General features: G+C 38.4%; 1 protein-coding gene across 1 annotated transcript in view; it reads left to right on the top strand.

Annotated features, from left to right (window-relative positions):
- cntn3a.2 (contactin 3a, tandem duplicate 2) overlaps positions 1 to 27,212 on the top strand; it is a 134,710-nt gene that overhangs the window by 18,975 nt on the left and 88,523 nt on the right. Inside the window, exons 2-4 of the mRNA XM_065286248.2 lie at positions 7,845 to 7,979; positions 19,382 to 19,511; positions 26,662 to 26,837. Of these exons, the coding sequence (XP_065142320.1) occupies positions 7,925 to 7,979; positions 19,382 to 19,511; positions 26,662 to 26,837 (361 nt within the window). The 5' untranslated portion in view covers positions 7,845 to 7,924. The remainder of the gene's footprint in view (positions 1 to 7,844; positions 7,980 to 19,381; positions 19,512 to 26,661; positions 26,838 to 27,212) is intronic.

The raw sequence follows: 27,212 nt of genomic DNA, 5'->3' as shown, positions 1-27,212 counted from the left end.
ACTGTAGCTTGTATAGAAGGTATTAGGGCTGGGCGATATTGACCAAAATTTTGGTATGAATAGCGGTACACTGTAAATATCCTGGAATATTTTACAAAGTGCATTAAATGTTCATATGACATTTCAAGTCAAAGCCTCACATGAGATGCCGCCACAGTTACCTTTTATTAAAACAGCATATGATAAAAATTTAATTCAAAGTAAGGATGCACCGAAAGGAAAATTCTTGGTGGAAGCCGAATAAAATGAAACACTCAGCCGAAGGTCGAATACCAAACAACTGAACATGTTTTTTTTCTAATTATTTTGCCAATTTTATTACCATTGCATAAGTTACATTTTCAAAATTTCATTTTTACCATATTAATTTCACATTATTTAACAATTAACAATTAACTTTTTTATATTCCCGCAGACATTATAGGGGCTTTTTACACCTGGTCACTACACTGATCTGAAAGCTGATTGGTTCAAACTGTTTTTAAATTCAGCCATATAAGTTAGTCTTCGCTAAACGGATTTTAATCTGGTCTTCTATTTTCTTGCACAAAATGCATACCTGTCAACCCTCCCATTTTTGCTGAGATTCTCTCGTATTTTACCATTCTTTCCCACCATCATCCCCTTTAAATAATTTCCCGTATTTCTCCCATATTTGTAGTCTATCTATAAAGAAATTCCACTGGCTGTATTTGATGTTTGCTACATCCACCTCCGGTAAAGCAGGCGGCAGTATATCTATAACATATCACTGAAACAACACCCGCCAATGAAAAAATAAGAAGAAAAGCTTCCCAAGGATGGGTGGTGGAGGATGACGAGACGCGCGCAAAGCTACAACCGCCACGTGTATTTAGCATCCGCCAGCATACACAAACACACACATTTGGATGTGCTGACTAATGCGTGTGGCCAACTGCGTGTAGGGTAACTTTGCTGTTTGTGCTTTACTGATTAACTCAGAAGGTTTAAAGGAATGCAACATCTGCGACCTGTGTGTATAACAAGTCACTTGCAAATGCAAGAGAGTCATACAAACAATGATACAAGATATACACTGCAAAAAAAAAAATTCTTACATATGTCTAAAAATGGTTAAATCAAGATGCATTTTTTTATTTATTTAAATACATTCCAACAGTTTTTTCAACATTTAATGTTAAACAAGATGATTTAAGCCAATTACTTATTTTGTCCATAGCTGAGGACAATTTAGTGGCTACTTGATCCATATCCCTCCCATGTACGTAGATGACAGCATGATGATATCTACAACCTTGCACACATCCGGAAAATCATTAATGTACATTAAAGACTGAACAACAAGGGGCCTAGAATTGATCCTTGCGGGACCCCAGTTGTGCTGGACTTCAGAGAGGACAATGCATTTTTTACCCTCACACATTGCTTCCGACTTGAAATATATGATTTTATCCAATGCAATGTCTCCATTGACAAATTATACTTAGAAAGCTTAGACATGAGGACACGGTGGTTTACCGTGTCAAAGGCTTTTCACAGATACAGAAATACGGCACCCACCGAAGAGCAAAATGACTTGAGAAAATAAGTTTAGATATAAAATATCAAATTTTATCAAAATTGAAAATGCAATTACAAATTCATAACTCCAACTTATGAACTTGCAACAATGCTTAAGCCCAGAGTATAGTCTATTTTTAAGTGTACGCGCATGTACACGCACGGTTGAATGCACAGTCTTGATTTTAAATTATAATTGAAACCTGAAATGCTGCTGTGTTTATGAAGCGTAAAATTTATTCGGAGTTTTCACTTGTTCAGCCAAACATCGAAAATTTGTTTGCTATTTGGCCAAATCATTTTGGTTGTCAAACATTCTGTCCATCCCTAATGCAAAGACAGGGATTTCCTCCCTGTTTGAAAATATACAGCTGCACAAAATGCGAGCTGGTTGGAAAGCTACATTTCTGTCAGAGCTTCTGTTGCAAAGGAGGATCATATCAGACCATAGCGATATAGACGGTAATGTCTAATCCTGTATCCCGCTGGGGAAAAAATACAGATATATTACCAAAACTCAATATACTGCCCAGCCCTAGAAGGTATTTGTGATTAATGATTCTTAATGAAGTGTGTTATTAGAAAGTGACTCAGTGTCAACTGTTTGTTGCAAGCCATTGGGCTTGGTTTGGATTAAGTGTGCAGATTTGAGAGGAAAGCATTAAATGCAAATAACAAAATGCGTCTAACCATGTAATCATGCATTGTTAGGGTAGCAAATAAACTGGCTTATCAACTTTTGAAATGGAAAAAAGTTGGTGTCAAAAGCCAGCAAATGCTTCTGTCCCCGGTTTGAGCCCCGGCTAGGTCAGGAGGTCTTTCTGTGTGAAGTTAGCATGTTCTCCCGGTGTCAGCGTGGGTTTACTCCGGTGTCATACCCCCGGGCCAAAAAACATGCATGTTATTGGAGGTGAATTGGAGATGCCAAATTCTCCCCACCCCCCAGCTGGATGCTGGAATAGCATGAAGAATAAATAAACAAACGTACAAATATGGAAAAGTCTTCATCCTCTAAACCACAACCAAATCTATTCAAGGTGAAAACTCATATTACAGTTATACACTTGCAGTGAGGATAAATGGTTTGATAAGTGGTTTGTGCCAAACACACTTTGTTTTGTACAGTGCATTACTGGCTGCTGAGAGCATGAAACCATTTACATTTGTACATTTAGAAAGCAAAATAGAAATTTTCTTAGCCTGTGCCATATTAATAGTGTTGCATATTTTGGGGGCTGTGCAGTTTATGGTAATATTAATAAATGACAAGTTTTGTTACATTTGTACTACAATAAACAATTTTGGTACTGTGTGGGTTGCTGCTTAATGAAAAATATGCATCCTGAAGCAAAACCATTTCAAATCTCTCGTCAAATATCATTTTCTGTAATACATCCATTCTCTCCATACCTTTTTTTCTCATTTTTTGGCCCTATAAATTGATTTAAAAGCTGCATGGGAGATTGGCTTCATAGAAAACAATTAACTGATCCCATTTGAACACCATCAAAACTCACTGGCTGTTATGTTATGTGTTTATTTTTTTTTAAAATCTCTGCAAACCATCACAGTTAGAGTTGATGTCCAACCGGCTTATATCATTTATTTGCCTAAATTATATTATTTCTGTCTCATAATCAGACCCAGATGAAATCTGCAGGCGATTTTCCATTTTCCGTGCTGATTTTGGGGGGAAATGGATTTAAACGTGATAAAATGTGTTAAGCTAAGAGCTGAGAGTACCATACTGTAGACTTACTGGTAGCTGACATCATAATCAAATGTTCTTAAATATTTAATAAACCAACACTTAAGGGCTGGAGAATTTTGTGAATGGAAAACTTTCTGTGTTAATCTTTCAGCAGACGACTGTGGGCGCCAACATTGAGACACTGAGGTGCAATGCCCAATAGCATTAGCCAACTATGGTCGCAAGTTCCATTTCAGCATAGTTTAACAATTCGGGTGTTTCCCGTAACCATTGTTGCTGTTGACATTTGCAAACTGCATCGCATACTTGCATAGTTGTAACTAGCTAGCCCATTCCCATAAAAAGCGTATAAAAATAGCATGCAGTATGAAAATCATGCAATACATACGCCAAATTTCAATTTTGCGTACATATGATATGCCAGTTTTTCCCGTTCACTTATACAGTGCATCTTTTCATGTAGTTTTATTTGTTGGCTTCTCATCTTTTTCAGCGACAATAGTTTAAAATAACAGAAAACAAATGAGAAACCAATACATAAAATGACACAAAAGATGCGCAGTATAAGTGAATGGGAAGGACTAGCGTATCATATGCACTCAACATCAGCATTTGCTGAAATTTGCTGTCGAGCTGTGGTTAGAATAAAACATAAAAATGAAGCAAAATTATATTAAACAACTACATTTATAAATGCCTAATCAAAACATCCCCTAAACCTTTCATAGACTCACCTCATTAATTTTTCAAATACAGTAGCCAATGGCAATTCTCCAGCAGCAGCATTCGTTATTTTTTAGAGTACTTATGTTTATTAAAATGAGAATATGCGCTTATGTTGTGGTATGATGTATAGTGTATATAAATTATATAAGACAGTTATACAGTAAGCATACAGTTTGTGGGTTTATATATCATACGTGACTCCCTTGCGCAGCTGCGCATCGCCTGCAGTCTTACAATCAGATCATCGTTATTATCAGAAGTTTATGCGGTTTGCATTTGAGAGAGACTTCACATGGAAATATTCACATGAGAGTGGATAAATAAAAAATCTACATGAGAGAAAAAATAAAGTTCTTAGGAGATTGAACTATTTTCAGCTATTTTAAGTGGGTACATTTTAACAGACGCACAGTACATAATATTACGTTGCCACCTTATGTATATTGTGTTGTTTGTGGAATTGAAGACTCAAAACATATGTGTGCAATACATATGTCAAATTCCAATTTTGCGTGCATATGATACGCCAGTCCTTCCCATTTACTCTCGACATCTTTTCGTGTCGTTTTGGGATTTGGGTTAGGATGTCATTTAATATATAGGTTTCTCTGTTTTTGTCTATTGTTTTAACTATGGTTGTTTGGATTTGGGATTAGATTTCGGATTTGCTTTAGGATATTATTTAATATATAGCTTTCTCTATGTTTCTGTCTATTTTTAAACCATGGTCGTTTGGATGTGGGGTTAAATTTGGGATTTGCTTTAGAATATTATTTAGGGGTGTAACGGTACGTGTATTCGTACCAGACCGTTTTGGGACAGGGATTTCGGCACGGTGCACATGTGCGCCGAATGCAATCTTTTGTGTGCAGAACATAGGTCAATTTTCGTGTTTCCACACGAACATATTAAGTGGCAGAAGTCTCCGCGTTCAGCCCAAGTCTTCTGTCATAATTCGGCACGCAGAAAGATTTTTATTTACTTAGTTGTATATTCGTTTGATTATTGATGTACCTGTAAACATTTATGTTTCCCGTCTTAAAGCGCGTGTTAACCGCGCTGTTTTGTTCTTTCAAAAGTGTGTGAGAGGTTGGGCGTCTTTCGTTGCAACGCAATCATGAGCCGCGCTTTCTGTGACACGCGAGAATAACGGAATGCGTGATCAGATTTTTCATCTGCACCTCACGTCAATCATATCATTGTCACAATGCGATCCGTTCATCTGGTCGGGACAGAGAAGAGCTGTAACCCGGGCTTACTCAGCTGTTACTCAGCTGCGGAGGGGTTCGTTAGTTTAAGCTTACATTGGCTACACAAGCAAAGATTAGGAGAAACGTGCAAAAGATAAAAGAAAGCTATGTATGCAACTGACTCATCTCAATATGAGTGTATAATAAGTATATCATCATGTTGCTTGCTATGCAGTTACACATAGAGCAGTAATATTATTTTTATACAGAGATGGTACATAACCAATTCAATACTGTGACTTAAAAAATCCAAAATAAATCAAAACAGAAAAAAATTTTGATGGCAAAAATTTAGGCTAATAGTTCATAAATGTATTCAGGAATTGAATTTGTTAGTTTAGTGCATGGTTTTAGGAGAAAACGTTTAAGAGAACACTGTAAAAAAATACTTTGCTGCCTTAAAAATTTTTGTTGAATCAACTCGGATTTACAAGTCATTTTAACTTACTATTATTTATCGACTAGAGATGTGTTGTTATAACTACAGGTGAGTTGTTATAACTTATAAAATTAAGTTGACTTTTCTCAACTATATTTTATAAGTTGTGACAACTCATCTCTGTTAACATGACTTGTAAATCTGAGTTGATTTAACAAAAAATTAAAACCAAGGTACACACCAAACCGTGATTTTTGCGTACCGTCACACCCCTAATTGTCAGGCTCAAAGAAAACAGAAGATCCCGATGCAGTTAACAGAAAGGTTTATTGAAATAATAATGTGTGTAAACAGACAATAGCGCGTCTGGGCATAAAGCCACACCAGGGCAGACGGCTGAGGAGGGGAGCACACACAATCACCGGGGAGGTGAGCCACACACGTTCAGGCTCCGGCCAGACAGCGAACGGTGGGAGAGAGTATATGTGGGGGCTAACCACAGCAAGCCAGGATAAAAGTGACAGTCCGGCTACAGGCACTCGAGGCAGATGGGAAGAGGAGATCCTGCGGCGGGCAGAGAGAGAGAGAGCGTTAGTGGTGCTGAAGGTAGAAGCCGGGCAGCACATGTGCTGTAGGACCCTCCTGCTGGACAGCGGCAATGCCGCGGCTAGTGTGCGCTGCTGCAATCACAAGAGGCAGTAAGTAGGCAGGCAGATAGTCAACCAGGCAGATAGAGAGCAGTCAGTAGCTGGAGGATGAGAAAGTTAGGGGAGCCGTAGAGTAAAATCGCCCACAGCAAACACTCCCGGCTAGCAGAGAGCACAGACTGGGGGTAGGAGAGATAATAGAATAAACTGGAAACAGAGACGGGACAGGACAAGACTAGAAACTAGCGGAGCTAGTATATGGGGAGTACACACAAAGACGAACTTGCAAAGAACGAAAAACACACAGGGATTAAATACTAACCGATTGGGCATGAAAACAAGCTGCAGGTGAGGGACGCAGGTGAATGAAATGATACTAATGACACCCGTGACAGAGACGCGCATGTGTGAAACTGACAACACAGAACACCAACAGAGAAACCAAAATACAGCAGTCAATAAAACCAAAGTCATGACACTAATATTATTAAATAGATTTTTTTGTCTATTTTTAAAACCATGGTCGTTTGGATTTGGGGTTAGATTTGGGGTTAGGGCTTTTATGTAACAAAAAGTTGTTGTAACCCAAAATAAAAGTTGTTGTACTTATGTATTTGTACTAAAAATACATAAAACGACATTAAAGTTACACCGTATTAAGTGAATGGGAAGGACTGGCGTATCATATGCAAAATTAGAATTTGGTGTATGTGTTGTAGGACTTTTCACAGTGCGGCTATTTATGCACGAATCGTGAGAATAAGTTGATTTATTTTGAAGTGTGGCAGTGCGGCACATTGTTAAAAACAAATATGTGAAGAATATTAACGTACAATGATTTCATTATAGGCTGGAAGAGTGTGTAGTATTTGTCTTTCTGTGGACAAAAGAAAGTCTGCTTAATAAAGATTGGCTTTCTTTCATGGCACTCAATGCCATGTTTTTTATTCTTGAAGGGAACAGTACCTGTTTTTAAATAACAAAATAAGAAGAGAAAATCACTCACTGCTCCTGTTTGACTAACGTCTCTAACTTATTAAAAAGAAAATTAATCCATATTTCCATAAAATAAATTATTGCAAAAGATCCTTAGTGTTGAATTCTGCTATTTGGAGTTACCCGACCAACTTTAACCAACCAACTTCACTAACATTAAATCTTTTGTAAAAAATAGTTTAAAATTTAGTAATATGAAACATGATTGGTCCATTTCCAATTCGGGTCTTTATTGTACTAGTGAATGTCTGTTACTTCGTCATTAAAAGTGTGACCACCATGAAAACCCCCCAATGCTTTAAGCCCTTGATGGTTACAGAGAGGATTTGATGACCACAACTGTCTACCCTGTTTTGTTTCTTTACGGCTACATCTTCTAATACACATCATTTACATATTATTTCAGCTTGCCATTCAGTATAAAGTTGCATCATGGCAAGAATCCTCACTTATCTTCAAGTCAACATCAGCACTGTATATACTGTGATACTTAATTTTTAGCACGCGGCTGCAACAGCTGCTTATAATCCCATGCCGTCTCTATATAACAGCTTGAGTTTTTCTAATTCTTCAAATAATTTGGTCTTCAACAGGTCAGGCGTTTCTTCCTCAAGAGCAGCCGTTCATTCACGGCACACTGAATGCAAGAAACACTCGCCCCTGGCAGCTGAAGATGACGTTACTATGGAAACAGTTTTTGCTGCTATCAATCATGGAGTATCTTGCAGGTAAAATGAATTGGTAATTCTTTTCCCATGTGGCTCTTGTGGCATATTCACAACTATGTCTCTATCAACTTCATTTCTAAGGCGTAAAGATGTTTCGGCAGTCGCAGTTTCAAAAGCAAAAAACCGTGTGTATGTTCAATGTTCTGTTGTATAGTGAAGCATTGTGTGTGGTTAACTTGGTTGTTTATTGGTTAACCCACAACAGACAGGAACAAATCCGTTGTTAGAGATTTGGTTGTTATTAGTCTATATGCCGATTACGAGCGTGGGACAGTAAACGGTCCTGACGTGCAGAATCAGGCTTACAGGAATGGGACTTGTTTTGGCTGTGGTGGTAGAGATTTCAATTAAGCTGTGCAGTCATTTTGAAAATGAATTGAGTGTCATAAAAGGTTTCGGAGGCTTCGATACAATGTGTCCTCCAAGGAAATACAGCTGGTACGTCACCGCTTAATAGCTTGACTCCCTACAGATGTGAGAGTGGAAATTATTTCTCCAGTCAAATTCACTGGAAATATACTCAAAGACACGCTCATAAACCGAGCTGAGATTTTAGTTCAGCGGAGAAAAGGCTCAAATTGTTTGAGAATTATTTTCGTACCCTCATTCTGTCGTTGATGATAGACATTTTGATTCACGCAATATGAATGTCGTTTGAGAGCTCCTCATTTGCAATTTTCGAAACGAATGTCACACTTAAATGTGAATAATCCTGTGATTTTGCCGCTATGATAGCATCTTAAGCAGAGATTGAGAGATGCGAGCGGCGCACTTGATTAGAAGCCACACACCTGGTGTGATCTCACCACATATGGCCCGTGTTTGTGTGTGCCGTCTCTGCGCGTGCTTGTTACTGTGCAAGTTGTGTCGTCTGCAGGGTACTTTACCAACAAATGTCTTTTTTGAAACTGCTTCAAGTCACGGCAAATGAAATGTGTTCTTGTTTTCACCAAATTGGATGAATTTGGGGGAATAGTTCACCCAAATATGAAAATGTTCTGTGTTTATTTGTCATTATAAAATCCTAGATGTATATGACTTCCTTTCTTCAGCTAAACACAAAAATGTTATATTAAAACGCCATCATGCCATCTTTTATGGGAGCCAATAGTGATGCACAGGCCGTCTCATAACCCTAATCTAATCTAATGGCTGTTTCCAAACACTTTTAGGCTGAAATAAAGCCTATTTTTACTTACATTTCAATGCCTAGTGTGTCTATTTTAGGGTTCTATAAAATCAGTTTTATTTTTTCCCAAATTCCGTTTTATTTTTCCCAAATTCCGTTTTCTGTTTTAATTTTTGCAAATTCCGGTTTATCCATTTTAATTTTTGGCAATTATATTTTTTACCCTTTACTGTTATTTTAGTCATAAAAAGAGTGTGCCTTTAATGTTAATGATTAAAATGTAAATGATTTGGGGAAAAACTGGATAACAGGATTACTTAATGATTATAAAAGATGCATTTACACACGCACACGCACACACACACAACTCAATTCAATGCATTGTTTAGTGTTGTTGCAGGAGGCTACAACAAGGTGTCAAAGCAGTGGTGCCTTCAGAAGTGCCTTAAACACATCAATCCAGCGGAACGCGATCCATATTTTACACACAATCGCTTGAAATGCATATAACTTTACAAACATACATGAGCACGCAGCTCTTTGCACGTGTGAGCGAAAGAGAGACAGAGAGCGGCGCCATGATGCAGATGATTATATTTTAAATGCGAGGGATAGTTAGTTTGCCTCAGCTCGCTTGAAATGCATAAAACTGAAGATTTGTGTTCGCACTTCGGACAGATGCGTGAGCGCGTGCACGTATGAGAGGTGCAGTGAGACAGACGTGGATGAGAGAGTGCATGTATCTTTGCGCTCACAGTGAACAGAGTGTTGGCAAAACTTACAAAATAACAGTTCTCCGGTCACATAAAAGTCATGTGAGACCTGCTCGGAACTAAGTGCTTAGCGTCTAATTTCTTAATTTTTTCGCTGACGAAAGTCGTGGGGAGCCGCTTCGTCATGGTTTCAGTGTTTTGGAGGGGGTCTGAAACGACGGGAGGGGGCGTGTCGCCCAGATTTCCCCCAGACATACGTTCGTCTCCATGCACGCAAAACATAGTTTTATTCAAAATATGTGAAATTCCGAGTTAATACTAGATTCCGTGTTAATTAGCCAATTCCGTGATTCCGGAAATTATAGGGCCCTACTATTTAAAGGCGCTGTATGTAGTTTATAGCGGCCTCTAGCGGTGATGTTTCAGATTGCAACCAATAAGTTTACAAGCGCGTGCTCGAACTCATAAGCGACGGCCAGACTGAGATGTAACACACCGGAGAAAGCATCACACAACATGCTGGAAACTCAGGTAAACTCCCACTGCAACGTTTAATTGACTGCATTTAGCCTATGTAATGTGGTTTTACGTAGGTACATTTACGGTAAGATAACGAAAACAGTTAGTGAACTACACTGAACAATTTCAGTATAACAGTAAAGCCTGGTATACACTGTGCTATTTTAAATAGTCATTTAGGCTTGATGCTTGCCACACTGTGCGATCAATATCGTAGTTAAGTCCATGTCACACTGTATAATCTCAGTTTCCATCAATGTCAGACTGTACGAGTTTAAAGACTTTTAAAAAGCGGACGTACGCAAACAAACGCGTCCGCAGTTTTACGTCATGGATCTACGACGGCTGGGCGAACACAATCTAAAGTGAAGGCTAGCAAACCGTAACAACGTCTATAAAACTAAAGCACATAATCGAAATATATTTGACATGCTTTGTAGTAATGTTAGCTTACCTGTCCAAAAGGATGAAAGCCAACTCCGGATCCGTTTTTATACCCAAAACAAAGCGGAGGTTTCTCCATAATTCAAATGCCCTGCCAATGTTAATCCGTGTTTTTTCTTAAATCCGAAGTTGATCCGATTCACGTTTGGCCTTACGAGCTTCAGCAGATAACTTTTTTTCTTCACAATATGTGGAGTTTGTGTTGGAGTCTGTGTTGTGCTGGGAGCAGGTCGTTTCAGTCTATTATCAGACAGTGTCGTCGCTGTTGAGCGCATAGTCAGTAGACGAGGCGAGAGGCTCGGGAACGCGCATGCGGTTGACGTCACTGGATTTTGCGCCAAATCCGACCCGGTACTTTCTAGGGCTGTCACTTTTGTGAAAAAATCATTTTCGATTTTTAATATATAAGTGTTCATTGAATCGATTGTAAAATCGATTTTCCATGTCTAAAAAAGACGTTTCCATTTTCAACGCCAAAGTACAGACAAATGTAAAGTGAGCGCCTGAAACGCACAAGTCAGCAATATTTCTTATTCTTTGTCATTAAGTTTCGTGCAGAATAAAAAACAGCAACAGTATTGCAACATTCTCTAAAAAAATATGCAGAGTGGACTGCTGCCATAAATGAAAAACATTACTGCAGGCTTCAACCGGCTGCTTTTATGATTTAGGCAATTCAAAAATTATTTTAAATAATGATTCGATCCATTTCAAACAACTGTTCAAAAATGAAACTTTAAATAGACTTACTTGAAGTTGAGAACATGCTGTGTATTTTTTTATTAAACGTAACCGACACTAGGCAGGCATAATGAAATGCGCAAAAAGACTCGGGCCATTACAAATTATTGGTCAGGAAAACAAGTCGATCAACATTTTAGGGGTCAAGAGCAGAGCGCTTTTCATTCACTATATGTCCATCTGTTTAGAAGACGCACTCCCACCGCACTGATGTCCCAGGGAAACTCGGGTACTTCGTTGCCAGCTGCGTATTTCCTACTGCCAATCTTCCATCACAAAAGCGGGTCGCTGTCAGCTCGCAAGGGTGGCTCCTTGTCATAACTCATCATCTCCTGTAACGTCACAATTTCGACGCTCTCTCGTGTTGCACAGGTTTATTGACGTTGTCCTCCATTTTCTTTGCAAAACACTAGATGCAGCGATTGAAAGCGTGAAACTATAGGTGCGTAAAAATGCTGGGTATTTTCTGTCTAGCTTTCGCACACCTACTGCACTTTCGGAATTATTTATTTTCTTTTTCTGCTTGTTTGTGAGTTTTGTTACATCTATATTTTTAACTGTTTAATTCTTTTAAAATTAATAGTGTACATATTTGGTTAAAATCGATTGCCTATTTTCGTTTTCGAAACTTTTTTTGGTTGGTCCGATCGATTGTGCAATCGATTTTCGAACGAAAAGTGACAGCCCTAGTACTTTCCCATAAAATTATAATATTTTTTTTCAGAGGTAATAGCCAAACCTGCAAATGTGATAATTTTAATGTGAGATTACAACCCATTCGCACACAGGCAATTGAAAAGGGATTCGTTTAAGTAGAACAGCATCTTTACGTACAGCATCTTTAATGCTCGCAGGTGCGGTCGCGTTGTAAAAATAGATACAGTGGTGCAGGGCGGGCTGGGGCGGGCCAAATAATTTCATAAAAGCGGGACCCGTGGACTGGAAAAAACCCTGACACGCGCATCTGGCAAAGCCCCAAAAACCTTGTATATATATATATTCAGCATTAAAGTAGGGCTGCATAACAACTAATCGCAACTAATTGTTTGCAGAGTAAAAGGTTTGTTTACAATATATATGTGTGTGCATTGTGTATAATAACTTTGTGTAAATATAAACACATGCACGTATATATTTAAAAAAAAATACATATATATGTTTATTTATTTTTATTACATGGCTCTCTGGAATGCTTGATTCTGATTGGTCAGTTGAGACATTTGCAGGTTCGTTCTTTTCAAATAATAACCGCTCCAAAGTATTAACGCATAGCCGGTACTTCTTGTACGAGTGAAATCGCTCCGCGCCAATAAAGATCAATAAAGATTACTGTTTGGCGCCATCTTGTGACAAACACTGGACAACCACGACAAGACACAGACAGCTTACTGAGACTGAACTTGACAAAATAGAGCATGAGAGATACGAAGCCAACACACAAAAAAATACAGAATGGGCATTAAAACTTCTCAAAGACAGGCTAAAAGAGAAAAAATGGAGACAGACAAGTATGAAGAAGAGGATCTTAATAAGGTATTACGATCATTTTATGCATCTGTGCAAAGTTTCGCGGAAGGATAAAAATGTTAATTTAAAACAAATATGCCAATAAAATGTTTCAAATTCCTATTCATGTCCGTTTTTTTTCTTATGTGACAAGTAGCCGTGTTATAAGCGGGATAATGTAGAGGCAGCCGGTAGTTATCGGGAAATAAGCCCCTTCAGTGTGATACAAGACCCTCCGCTTCGCGTCGGGTCCTGATCACACTGTCAGGGCTTATTTCCCAATAACTACCGGCTGCCTCTACATTATCCCTTACATGTAATTACTTAATATATACACATTTTTTTCTTAAAGATATACATGCACGTGTGTGTATTTTTATATCCAGAAGTAAACTAAATGACTGCAGTGCGTTAATAAATGTGTTCTGAAGTAGGCATGGGCCGGTATGAGATTTTGCCGGTATGATACCCTTAAGCAAAAATGCAATGGTTTCATTTCACAGTGTTGCGTTATTGCGATTGCAACACTAAAATGTGTCATTTTCAAATCTCTGCATATACAAACAACAACTTTTCAGCTTGGACAAAATACATTTTATTTTTAAGCAACCAGATAAAAAAATAAAGCCTTTAAATTATATATATATATATATATATATATATATATATATATTTTTTTTTTTTTTTCATTCATTCATTCATTCATTCATTCATTCATTCATACATACATACATACATACATACATACATACATACATACATACATACATACATACATACATACATACATACATACAGACATACATTCATTCATTCATTCATTCATTCATTCATTCATTCAGAAGTGAAACGATACTTTTTGATCTTATTTAGTGATCGATACATCATGAATACATCGAAACACATACTATAGATCAGTGAGCATATAAGTTCTTGTGGTACGTAACTATTTGTTTCATTCCAAGACACACAGGAACCAATGAGATTCAATGTATTGACGTGTTGCCATAATGGTTGCATCATTACATTTATTACTTTATATGCGAACCAACGAGAATGTAACATGATGGCATTTTAATATAAGACTGTTTGTTTGTATCCAGCTGAAGAAATAAAAAGTCATATACATCTGGGATTGTCAATTAGGAGATGATTCTCACATTTTTCTCAGGTAAACCTTTAAACTATGCATTAAAGTACAACAAAAGCACAAAGCCCTCATTTACACCGCATGTATGAAGTGACTTCATTCTGATTTTTTCTCTTATGTGGCACAGATCAGATCTGATCCACGAACGTGTAAGCAGGAAAAAGCACATAGATTCCGATATTATTCTCAGATCAGTTTCAGGCTTCATTCATATGTGGAAATGAATCAAAGTAGCTCTCCAGATTGTTTTATTCATTGTGGTAGCCCTTGCTCACAAAAGTATTTAAAGAGCACCTATTCATCATTGTTACAAAAACAACATTATATTGTGTATGTGGTATAATACAGTGTGCATTATTTTCCACATATCCTAAATTTTCTGATTGGCCTGAATAGCTCTGATGCCAGACGGAAATGTGACGCTCCGTATAACACAGTCTCACCCCATGGCGTCAATATTTAATATTGCATTCTCTTTCCTATTTTCTTACCATTTTCGCGTCGGTTTAGGGTTAGATTACGCAAAATTAAACAGTGTACGCGAAATTAAACAGTTGTCACCTGGCGTTGGGGTTAGAGTTAGGTACGCGAAATTAAACAGTTGTCACCTGGCGTTGGGGTTAGAGTTAGGTTTGGGTAGGGATGTCATTATGTAAATCTAACCCTAAACCGATGCGACAATGGTAAGAAAATAGGAAAGAGAATGCAACGGACTTAATAGTATTGAAGTCCCCAGTTCGTCAAAAAATGACGCGAAAGGTATACCCTCCGCGTCAACATATTGACGCATGGTCAAGTGTCGTCAAATATTGACGCCATGGGGTGAGACTGGGTTGCTCCTTACCATGTTTGAAAGATTCGGTCACAATGCAATGCTAACAGGAGTTAACTTACAGGCTATGAGTTACAGCGGGTGAAATTATGATAATGTCGGTCTTGTCTACATCACCAATCCCACGAAGTAAACTGTTGCCTACATTCCGTGTGTTTGTTGTTGTCCAAGAAAAGAGATTCACTTTGCTTTTAAAAGACGTTAAAAAATTGTATATAGTCAACTTATCAGAATTGGGCATCAAGATCTGCGGTGTAAATGAAACCACAGTGACCTGGGTCTGTCAAGCTCTATAAAAGTTTAATTAAAGTAGTTTATACATCTCATACAATATATAGCAAGTCTTCTGAAGATGCTTGTCTCTGAGTATACTGTCGCTTTGAATAAAATCATCTACTCAGTGAATGAATATAAAATGAAAATGAAGCCATACAATTCTGTGGCTTTGTCTGAGACACAGACTGAAAAGGTTGCTGTCAATGAATGTAAAAAAGTACCAATTACAGTATTCACGTAGTTCCAACACAAAGCATTTACTGATTTCATAACAAAATGTGGATGGTAGCTCATTTTAATGAACAAAATTGAACAACAATTAGTAATTTTCTTAGATTCTTTCATTGGATCAGTCTTTTTTGTATAGAAATCAGTAGATCATTTAAGTAAACTAAATTGAACTAAAATCATTTATATTGTTTCTTTCATTGAAGCAGTCATTTTTGCGACAAATAAAATCATATTAGCTCATTTTAAAGGGATAGTTTTAAGTTCTGTCCTTATTTACTCACTTTCATGATGTTTTAAACCTGTATGAGTATCTTTATTCTGTTGAACACAAAAGGAGATATTTTGATAAATGATGGTAAACACACTGTTGACGGTAACCATTGCCTTTCATAGTCGGGGGTCTGCTTCATAATTAAAGTTTGACACTGTTTGTTCATACAGGGCGAGCTATGTGCTCAAAGTCATGCATGCACGTTTGCCCAGTCAGAGTTGCCCAGTCCACAGTGTTGCCAGGTCCTCTGCCTTTTCAGCGAGTCGGGCTACTTTTAAACTCTTTCTGCAGATTGATGTTTTTCTGCTGGTTAGAGATGGAAGGATTTGTTTCATTGGTTGTTGTTATTTGGGCTGTAAAAATAGTCATTGGGATGCTTTCGGACTCATTTTGAATGCCCATTGGGCTGGTTTTGCTATGTAGATCTGGAAACCTTAACAGGACAATGACGGAAGCAAAAGCGCAAAAGAACGCTGGTTAATAAAGGTTTCATTTCGTCCTTTAATATAAGTGAGTTTGTATTTGTTTAATTGTTTTTGGGTTTTCATAAAAATAGTTATGAACCACAAACTAAACACTGTTTTAAAGTAAGTAAGGCTTTTTTATTACTGTAACATTGCGTGTATATCACTTTCATATTGTATGGCTTATTTTTTATAATAACCAATGTTAATACCCATCAAGGTCTAAAGTTGAAGATTACAATGGGCCCTATTTTAACGATCTAAGCGCATTGTCTAAAGCGCACAGCGCAACGTCTAAATGGGCGTGTCCGAATCCACTTTTGCTAATTTAACGACGGGAAAATTGTTTTTTGCGCCGAGCGCATGGTCGAAAAGGGTAGGTCCTATTGTAATGGGAGTATTTTGGGCGTAACGTGCAGTAAACCAATGAGAGTCACAGCTCTCATCCCCTTTAAAAGCCAGTTGCGCTGACGTTATGTCTAATCCCTATTTAAGGGCGATTTATAGTCGTGCGTAGGTGCTACGCCGTAGCTACGGCGTAGGCTATCCGTAGCCTGTGCGTAGCTCTGCGTAGCCTGACGCGCACCTCACAAAATTCCTAACAGCGCGTCGGCTCTACGCGGACCGCAAGCTCTGTGATTGGTCCACCAGAACCCCTCCCGTCAGGTAAAAAAACTGCGTCATAGGTATTTCCGGTTGAGACGGTGAAAACAAAGATGAGCCAAGTTGAAGAGTGATTTAACTCAAACTGCAACATAAGTCGCTGTTTATTTACTTCCATCATTGCTGGTATTCTCAAATTATACACAACAAGTTGCTATTTCTTCTTCGTTTGTGGGTTAAGTTGCTTAGCTTCTTCTTCTCTGACGACTTCTGCTGCTACTGTGGTTACACGCGTGATTACTGCCAACCAGCGGTTTCGCGTGTGTTTGCACGTCGACGCGGACGGCGACGCACAAGTATAAATGAAAACCGACGCGGAACCTACGCCGTAGCTGCTACGCCGTAGGACCTACGCACGACTATAAATCGCCCTTTAGATGACGGACTTTGTAAACTGAAAAACTAAGCGGAGGAAGAAGATTCCGTTTTCTTTTTGTCATGGAAGTAAAAAGCAGACTTGTAATTGCTTTAAATGTATGGCTATCCAATATCATCAAAAAATAATTTACAAGTATGTAAGATAAGGTTTGTACTCTAAAAATACTTTATTTGTAACAAACAGGAGATAAAGAATTTACAAATGGCTCTCTGCACGTTTCAGCACTTTGGACAGCGTTTTTTTTTAGCAAAGAGTTTTTTTAAGCATTACTTAATGTTTCTCATCTCACCATATCCACAGGTACAGAGTCATCATATACAATAAATTTGTGAGGTAGCATTAAAAAAAACATTTAAAAACAGACGCATTTGTTCAAAGCAAAGCATTTATTTACTTACCAGGCTGCAGGTGAAGCAGCTCTTTGCACCTATAACGTCTCATAATTAGTCCTCATTTATGTCCAAGAGACTCAATAGTAATCTTTTACATTCAATCCTTTAATCTTTCATATTTAAAAGCATTTTTGTGCTGCTGCGCATTCATGTACCTTGTGATAAGCAAACCCGCGTTGTCCTCCCGTGTATAGGCGCATTTTACTAATGCGCTCTTTAAATAACATAAAACACATTGCGCCATTGACTTTAGACTTTAGACCAGGTTTTTGTTTGTCAATGGCGTCTATTTTAGTTGCCTCAAAATAGCAACGCGCCAACAATGCGCCTGAACACACCTCGTTTTCAGACCAGAACGCCCATGGGTGCAAAAGGGGGCGCAAATGCATTTGCTATTTAAACAACGCGGCGCTAAACGTGAAAATTAGGGTGGAAACTAGCGAAAGACACTTGCGTCGCGCATTGCGCTGCATTGCGCCGGGTGTAAGATAGAGCCCAATGAGTTTAATAAAAATCTTTGGCAAACTTTCCTCTCCAGCACATCCCTAAAGACTCAATTTGTTACTTATGTTTTGATATTTAAAAATGTTTTACTATTTAAAAGCTGCACCAACTTTTTTATTTAAAGCTTAAAATATCAAAATCAAAAAGATAATATTAGTAAAACTCTGTAGTATTGTGTGTTTTTTGCACTTTTAAAAGTAGACTTCGACAGTACACGTGACTACTCTTATTTAACAATAATAAGTAAAACATCGAATTGAGTAAATATTTATGTTTTTTTTTTTCGATTAGTCGATTAATCAAAGAAATAATCGCCTGATTAATCGATTATAAAAATAATAATTAGTTGCAGTCCTACAAAATATGAGCTCATATGCAAATGCCACTTAACTTTTAAAAATGAGATAATGATATTAACTCTTTTCCTGCCAGCGTTTTTAAAACAAAAGTTGCCAGCCAGTGCCAGCATTTTTTATGATTATTACAAAAGTCTAATGCCTTCCAGAAATGTTTTTCTTTAAATATAAACATAAAATATATCAAATGAAAGAAAAGGCCCTCTGCTTTCAAACAAAAAAACTGTTTCATCCTTCCTTCATTTGTTCTCTTTTATCACCTTTGTGTGAAGTACTTTTAATAGAGATCAGATTCATAACAATGATCAAACCATACATAGAGTTTGCCCTTTGGGAATACTTCTGGCTTTTATACGTTATGTAATCCACCTGGTAGATAATAGCGGAAATACGGATTGCCGGAAAAACTCGTCATTGGCAGGGAAGAGTTTTCTCTTAATTGACAAGTTAACTGCAGGGAAAGAGTTAACCGAATGCTCTTGGCACAAATTATACATTCATCAAATACCGCTTAAAATTCACTTAATCCCAGCATGAAGTCATTCAGGAATAACAGTTTTTTTTTCAGAATCAATTAAGAGTCTCATTTACAAGAAAACATGTCAGACGCACTTAGAGGGTTTTGCATGTGAGCTCTTCGTATTTTTCTTCATGTTAGAACAGCATGAGGGTGAGAAAAATGGCATACATTTTATTTTTGTGTGAACTGTCCCTTTAAATCAATTAAATTGAACATGAATCAGTTACGATTTACATTGATCTGTTTAGTTCTGTGTAAACCACTGTACTCTTATGAGACGTAAATTTACGTGTTTTGTCATTTGCTTCTCAGAGTGTCTGGATTACAAATCCTTTAACGGCCCAAAATGGCGGATGGAGCCCAGCGATCTCACGGTCGGCTCATTGGAGGAAGAAGCCACTCTGACCTGTGATGCTAAAGGCATTCCTTCACCACAGTACAGGTATGCTGCTGTATCTCTGCCTCTTCTTCACTTCATCCTTTTCCTCCCCACTGTAATTTGAATCATTCTGCATCACCAGTCATTCATAAGGGTGTTTATTCGTGCAGTGCTAAATGATATTATTAGTATTTATTGACTGTGATGTACGGTTTTCGCAGCTTTCTCCCCTTTGCAACATCTGTGAAAAAGCAGTCTGTACGCACAGATTAGATATAGACTGTGTCACATTCGGACATCTGCATTATCTGATATCAATGGTCAGTCAGGAGTGTTCCTTTAATTTAATGGGTTATAGATTTCACTTTCTGGTGCCAGCTCCTTTTGAACAGAAGAGTCGTAAAAATACTACATTTACAGCAGGTTCGCTCAGAAGTGTCTCATCGACAGCGAATGCATCGACATATTTAGCATTAATTACACATGCGACACGCCACATGTGTCATGCATCATTCAATTCAAACTAGGTTGTTTGAATGGGATATGTGCATCTTTTATTCAAAAGCAGATGAAAACAAGCTTAGAAAATAGATAGAATGCTTTTCCTATTTTGACTTTTGCACAGAGAAACGTTCAGCAGGCATACATCGAGTGTGTCGGGTGGAGATCTTCGTTTTTGGTTTAATCACTATACAGAGTGAATTCTGGGTTCACCTCTGTTAAGGGACCCACGTCACCCCGCTGATCCAAGGCATACGGGTGATGTTTAGCCGTACTGTATGCTTTGTAGGCCTGCGCATTTCTCGCTTTCTTCAAATGATCTTTTTGCTCTTTCTCTCGCCGTGCTCAGCTTCACACAGAGCCGCTGCAGGAGCATTAACCTGCACACCTCTCTTGATGTGCAAATAGAGCTGAAGTGCTTTACGCCAGCTCCTTCCTGCTATTGAGTAGGGAAGCTGAGTTGTCAGCTCTCTAGAATAAATTGCGCCGCTACAACCACAAGGTTCATAAAAACTGAAGGTAGATGCACTTTTAAATTACTTCTCCACTATCTCACAGGCCTGAGCCTGAACAGTGTGCGGCGATTGCTCCCTTTACTGTCAAAATATCATTTTTCCCAACCAAAGTTTCCTGACACCTCGGCAAAAATATTGACAGAAAACCCCAAGCGAGAACATTTGACAAACTTCATCAAATCCCCGCGCTTAGTGGCAGCACAAGATATGAACGGTGAATTGCCAAAAAGATTTGATATAATCCGTAAGAAATTCTTCAATGAACTACGATCGCAGACACCAATATGTTTTTGAAGTGAGTCACTCCGCGACGTTTAAATGAATCTGCTGCTAAAAAGATTTGTGCAAATGACAGGGTACTTACTTAAAAGAATACATCAAAGCCTTGAGTTCAAAATGTCCAAGCTTTTAAGTTCTATTAGAGTTTTAACACCTGCTCTCTTACATTAATCCTTGCATAAAAATTGGGTTTCTTTAATAGATGTGTTTTTTTCTGAATACAAATACAGCCTAATGCCATGGTATAAATACCAATTTTTTTTAAATAAACATACAAATTAAAGCACATTGTTCTTTCAGTTTGATAGCATCTCACTTCTGTATTTTTTGCCTTTTCATGATGTATTTAATACACAGCCACATCTGATTCATGGGAACCATTATTTCAACCAAACCCCCACTGTGTGCAAATAAATAAAAAAATTAGATATTTACACAGCAAAATCAGCAAAAGTAGTATTTTTATATTAAAGTCCATGTAAAGTAATTTCAGAGAATTGTTCACATTATAAAATGTATTGCTTATACACAATACAAAGACTGTGAACTACTGTAGTACTGAATTGTGGAACGTTAAACGATTTTTCCACATTTCTGTGTTCAGGATTATTTGATAACAAAATTACGAGCTTTCATTCAAGTTGTAGCTGTATTTTATAGGACAAGTTAGGTATTTTAGACTTAAAGCCCTGTTTTCAGATTGTTTATGGTGAAATAGAACGGTTTTGACTGAAATTTCGACATTTTCGGCTGCCCTGAGAATTTTCACGTGTTTGTGTTTCAGCTCAGACCTCTACAATGGGTTTAATGGTGCACTGGAACAATCCTTCCTAAAATGCATTAAACTTTCGTTTACAAAGACGTGAAACTCACCGAGTGGTCAGGGGTGTTCACTGATATGCTCACACAAAAATCGCTCCAAAAGAAGCATTCCAACAGGTTTTATCGTAGTTTTTGCCAACTCCATTGACTGTATTAGACGTCCTGTGAGGTACGGTATTACTCCGCGCCGGGAACTTTGTTTCTATTCTTGCAATTGGCAAAGGCGGATTAGCGCCACCACCTGGGCTGGAGTGTCTATTATTCAAGCTCTAAGCGGAAGAATGTACGGGTGTGAGGCGTTTGGAAAAATAGGTCCACAAGTTAACAACGAATGCTAAAACAGCTGTTGGAAAGCATCTTTTGGAGTGATTTTTGTGTGAGCATATCAGTGAACACCCCTGACCACTCGGTGTGTGACCCTAAAACTTTTGAATGGTAGTAGGCTTTTAATGATACATAAGATAGTTGGACAGAAACATTTATATCAAAGCTCTATTTGTAATTTCATAGCAAGCTACATAATCATATATTAGATACTAGCACACTACATTATATACATAACGAGACCAATAGCTGCCTACATACTTTTATCCATTGCACGTTTTATAATAGCAGAAATATGGATTGCCGTAAAAACTCGTCATTGGCAGGAAAACATTTTCTCTTAATTGAAAAAATAACTAATCAATGGCGGGGAAAGAGTTAACAGTTAATAGCAAGATATGTGTAAAACATTTAAAGAAAGCTTTTGTAGGGGTCATTGTTATTCTTGCCCATTTACAGAAATTTCTCTAGTTTTTTATTTTATTTATTTTTGACACTATTTAAACATACGAGGGTCTAAAGAGTCATTTTAAGTAAGTAATAATGCACATCCAGAAAACTAATCCAGCCAAAAATAATGCACAGAATAAACCCCAACAGGGTGATCCAAATCCAGACGTGAAGCAGAGGGGTCATGTATCACCCCAAAGGGATTTTTTCGTGATGAAAACTGGCTGGATGTAAATTTTTTCACTGCTACTTACAACATGAGTAAATTTTGGACACAAAACATTGATTAGAAATATTTCATTAGCACAACAAATGCAAACATCTTTCTTAGCAGCTTCAGGCCAAGACACAAAGTTCAAACAAGACTGCAAGAACATGCCATTTGGTTTAATCGTTAGAAAATATAATCTCACATATGTTATGAATTATGAATATTTATGTTTCATTTATTTTTTAAAAACCCTTATATTGAAAAACCCTTTCAAGCTGTTGAATGAAAGTGCCCATGCTGGTTGTCTTTAAGCAGTTGTGTGTGTGCGTGTTTGTATGGAGAGAGATTGCTCCTCTGGAACACAAGCTGGTTACCACAGCCAGAGACAGGTCTCCAGGGCAGTCCACAGGTGTTAAAGGTCTGAGCACCGCGTGGCGAGAAGAAAAATGAACAGATGATCCAGGACCAACAGTCATATCAATGAAGCCCCCCACATACTTCATACAAAATTGATATGAACAGCAGGGTCGACTCAAGTTCAACCTTAGCCACACCAGAGACAACGCTTTCCGGAAAAGCCTTGAGGCGAGCATAACCCCACTTCACACCCCACTCCCCATTTCTCGTTTTCGATCTCCGTTTTCCCCGTTATCGGATGTGACACCCATTCGCCGCTGTGCCCTTGATCGAGCTTCGTTTGCCTTAGTACTATTTTTACTCAACAGCAAGCCGCCTGTTGACGTGTCTCTTATTTGCATTGCTTGCGGGAGGCCTCGCGTCAGAAGCGGCAGATGATGCGAACGGTGAGGAAATGCTATCGCAGCGAATTTCTGAGATGTCAAGAGCGTTTTGTTCCTGGCCTTCACCCTGATCCGAGTCGCGTTCGTGACACGTACAGCTGCTCTTAGAGATAAACGTGGTAAAAACGAGAAGATAATACATATACATGGGTGAAAATGTTAAGCCGCTGTGACTGAAACCAATGCATCAAGTCAAGTGTTGTTCCATCATGTTTGCTCTATGATGTACGGTTAACCTTTTGTGTCTTTCACTAAAGCGGAACTTGTAGTGTGGGTGGCGAAACCAGCTCATGTCCCTCTGTGTCTGAGCATGCAAAGCTTTGCGTTTTTACCGGTCTCATGGGATTTTAGGTGTTACGTCAGAGCATTGTGGGATTGATGTGTATTTTAGGAATGATTCCTCTGTTAGGTTCATTGTATTCAGCACTGTCAGGGTGAATGACTGAATAAAATGGACTAAATCAGCTTAAGGAGGTTTGCTGGTCTTGGCTGGTTTAAAGGGATACTCGAGCAAAAAAAAAAAAAGATTTACTCACCCTCAAGCCATCCTCGATGGACATGATTATCTCTTTTCAGACAAACACAATCAGATTTATATTAGAAAATGTCCTGGCGGTTCCAAGCTTCATAACGGTATAAACAGGGACCAGGGAACAACTTCTGACTTTAAAGTGTAACTAAACCCCTGGTCAGAGCCTGACTCCACCCACTGCAATATTTGAAAAATGCAAGAAAAGTGGGCAGACCCCAACGGAGATAGAGGGGACGAACTAAGCTCGTACCAAGTGTGTGGTGAGATCGTAACAAGGGCGTGGTGAGTTTGAACCTGCTTACGTCACAAGTTATTTTTTTGACCCAACATCCAATAGGAAAATTCAACTGCAGTACCCATCGTTTAACCTGAAGAGGGCAGCACTCAGACGATTTGAAATTATTTGAAATTAACACCGCTATGCGTCGTGCCTTTCGTTATTTATTTATTAACCTTTATTTAACCAGGTAAGTCAATTGAGAACCAGTTCTCATTTACAATGACGACCTGGCCAAGAGGCAGCATAAAAAACAGTACAATACAAAAAAGATCAAGCGCGAGTGATTTTAATGTTAAGTAATGTAAAGACGCATTGACGCGCGTCTGGAGGTCTCGCGGCACGAATGAGGCATTTAGCGCGGCGCAGTAGACGCAATTCCGCCTCATTTGCACGTCTAGTTTGCGAAAATGGCGTGAATTAAGTGTTGCTGCGGGAAACGTGCGAGTTGAAAAAATTGAACTTTGGCTGAAAAATGCGCCGCGTTTACCAATCAGGAGCTTGCTCTAGTAGTGACGTGATTACAGAAAGCGAGCGGAGTCGCAGAAGCCCCTCCCATGATGCAAATTTCCGCGTGAATGTCTCGATAACTAGAATTTCACGCGCGTCTTTCACATGTGAATGAAGCGAGTGAACTCAAAATGTTCATGCGGCAAACTAGGCACGGTAGATGCAAATTTGATGTCTCAAACGCGGCTGGTGTGAAACCATGGTTAGACATCATTCACACATCAGTATCAAAATACCGGTAAACTCGACCGGGTTATGACTTCATATCCACGGTACGCATTTTGTTGTTTTCACATGTGTGGCAAACTTTGACAATCGCAAAATTGCTCATTACCACATTGCAATAGGCGACGTCAAACTAAGGCTGCATCTTAAACAACAGTACTGTTTGCACATTAGGCTTCACAGAGGTTGTGCGAAGGACGTCGGATATTCGGCACATAGAATGTTATTGGCACATGTTTTAAACAACTTTGGTGAAGATATGTGGATGTTTACTTTAGGTGTGCTCGACGTTTAAGCAGCGTGTTTGGATCGGAAACGTCCGTAAACAGTGCGGGGGTAAACGTGTCATCTGTATTATGATAAACATTATGATTGGCCCAAAGCTGTCAGCGCGGTCTGACGTCGTCTGTTCAAAATGCCTGTAATCTTTATTTTTTGTTCACACATAGCACTTACTGATAAATTACTGGTAATCTATTTCCGAATTACAAGAAAGGTTCTGTTCACACATGACCTGTTAACTGCAATTTACCAGTAAAGACTTTATGGTTGAAAGGGACTTTTGTTTGATTTATTTATATGTTTGATTTAAATGTTGTATTGCAGAAACATATTACAAAGACTGTAAATTATGTACTGTAGTACTGAATTGTGAAGCTACAACGATTTCAGGACTATTCGGGTGGGGCTAAAACGTGGCTCAATAATGCACTGGAGTCACATGGTTTAAGATGCGACAAGCACCCAGCTTGAAGTTTTTCCAAGGTTTTGATAACTTATGTTATGTATTTGGCTTTTTTAATCCTTCAAATTTGTCTGGGTGGTTAATAACACTTTTTTCTGTGGTGTCACATAGTGTGAACACATCCCTAGACATTTTAAAGAGGATGTAACATGATAGGAACTAATAAAACCAAACACGGCAACAAAAAGGATTTTTGCCAATATATAATGTCATTTAAAAAAAAATTATATATACAAAAAATGCCACTCCGACATTGATATGGATTTTTTAGAACAAAAAATTAAACAATGAAACAAATGCATGAAAAGAGGTCTAACCAGTCTGATATACTGGTTTATATTGGTTTAGCCATCTTCCCCTCTAAAACCATTCAAACAGACCAGCCTAACCACCTTAGCTGGTTTGTCTGCCCCTGGCATCTGTTCCTGGGGTGTGCAGACACACATCTGAACCATGGGAGTTCAACCCGGCTGATGCCCTGTCAGAATAAATGACTGGTGAGACCCCAGGAAGCTCAAATGATCCAACATCCTTTGAAAAGCTGGCCGCATTAGTGGGCTGGCCGCTGAAACGCGCGCTAGTGGTTGTGGCCTCAGGTGGGCTCGGATCTTGGGTCTTAATGATAGGCGTAGATGAGGTGTGAGAAAACCAAATTGATGGTTCTCTCCAGCACTAATCATCATGCAATGAAAAGGACAAAAGGAGCTGGGGGAAATCGTTCAGAAACACAGGGCTTTAACCCAGCTGCTTAATAGTTCATGGATTTTATAGGGTTAGATTAGACATTTGGAAATATATTATATTACTATTTCATTTCTTACAGCAAATTTTGTGCATCTGTAATGCCAATCTCATCATCGGTAGTACTTTGATAAGATACTGTACAAGTACAGTGATTCGGCACTGGTACATCCGAAACAAAATCAATTTCAGAGGTGATTTCGAATCAAATCGATCAATTTGAATGGCCATGTCAACATATTGAGCTTTACTCTATTATTTGTCTGTTTGTGCATCTGTAGGTGGACTCTGAACGGCACATTGATTAATTTCAAGACTGATTCCCGTCGGCGGCTATCCGGGGGGAATTTAGTCATTAGGAGTCTGGACCGGTCCCAGGATGGAGGAATATACCAGTGCACTGCATTCAACCCACTGGGAGCAGTGCTTAGTAGAAGAGCAAGCCTCCAATTTGCATGTAAGACATTAGCTGTGTGTTAGCATACTGTGTTAGCCCCTCAATTCAGGATAACCTGTTTTAAAAAAGGTGCATGCTTCTAATATTGGCCTAGCTTAGATAATGAGTCAATTATCTGTTTTTTGGAAAACGAGTGATTGCTATGATGAATAGGTGGGTTATATTTATGCATCTGACAGATGCTTTTATCCAAAGCGATTTAGAGTGCATTTATGATACATTTTATCAGTATGTGTGCTCCATGGGAATTTAACCCATGACCTTGGCACTGCTAACACAATGCTCTACCAATTAAGCTACTGGAACACTACATAATATATAATTTTTTATGTATATTTTACGCATTATAAACTGAAGTTATTAGATTCATTAGTG

This window comes from Paramisgurnus dabryanus, chromosome 21 (assembly GCF_030506205.2).
Source record: "Paramisgurnus dabryanus chromosome 21, PD_genome_1.1, whole genome shotgun sequence".
NCBI classification, from domain to species: Eukaryota; Metazoa; Chordata; class Actinopteri; order Cypriniformes; family Cobitidae; genus Paramisgurnus; species Paramisgurnus dabryanus.
The sequence above is the reverse complement of the archived record's forward strand: the minus strand, read 5'-3'. Positions and strand labels throughout refer to the sequence as shown.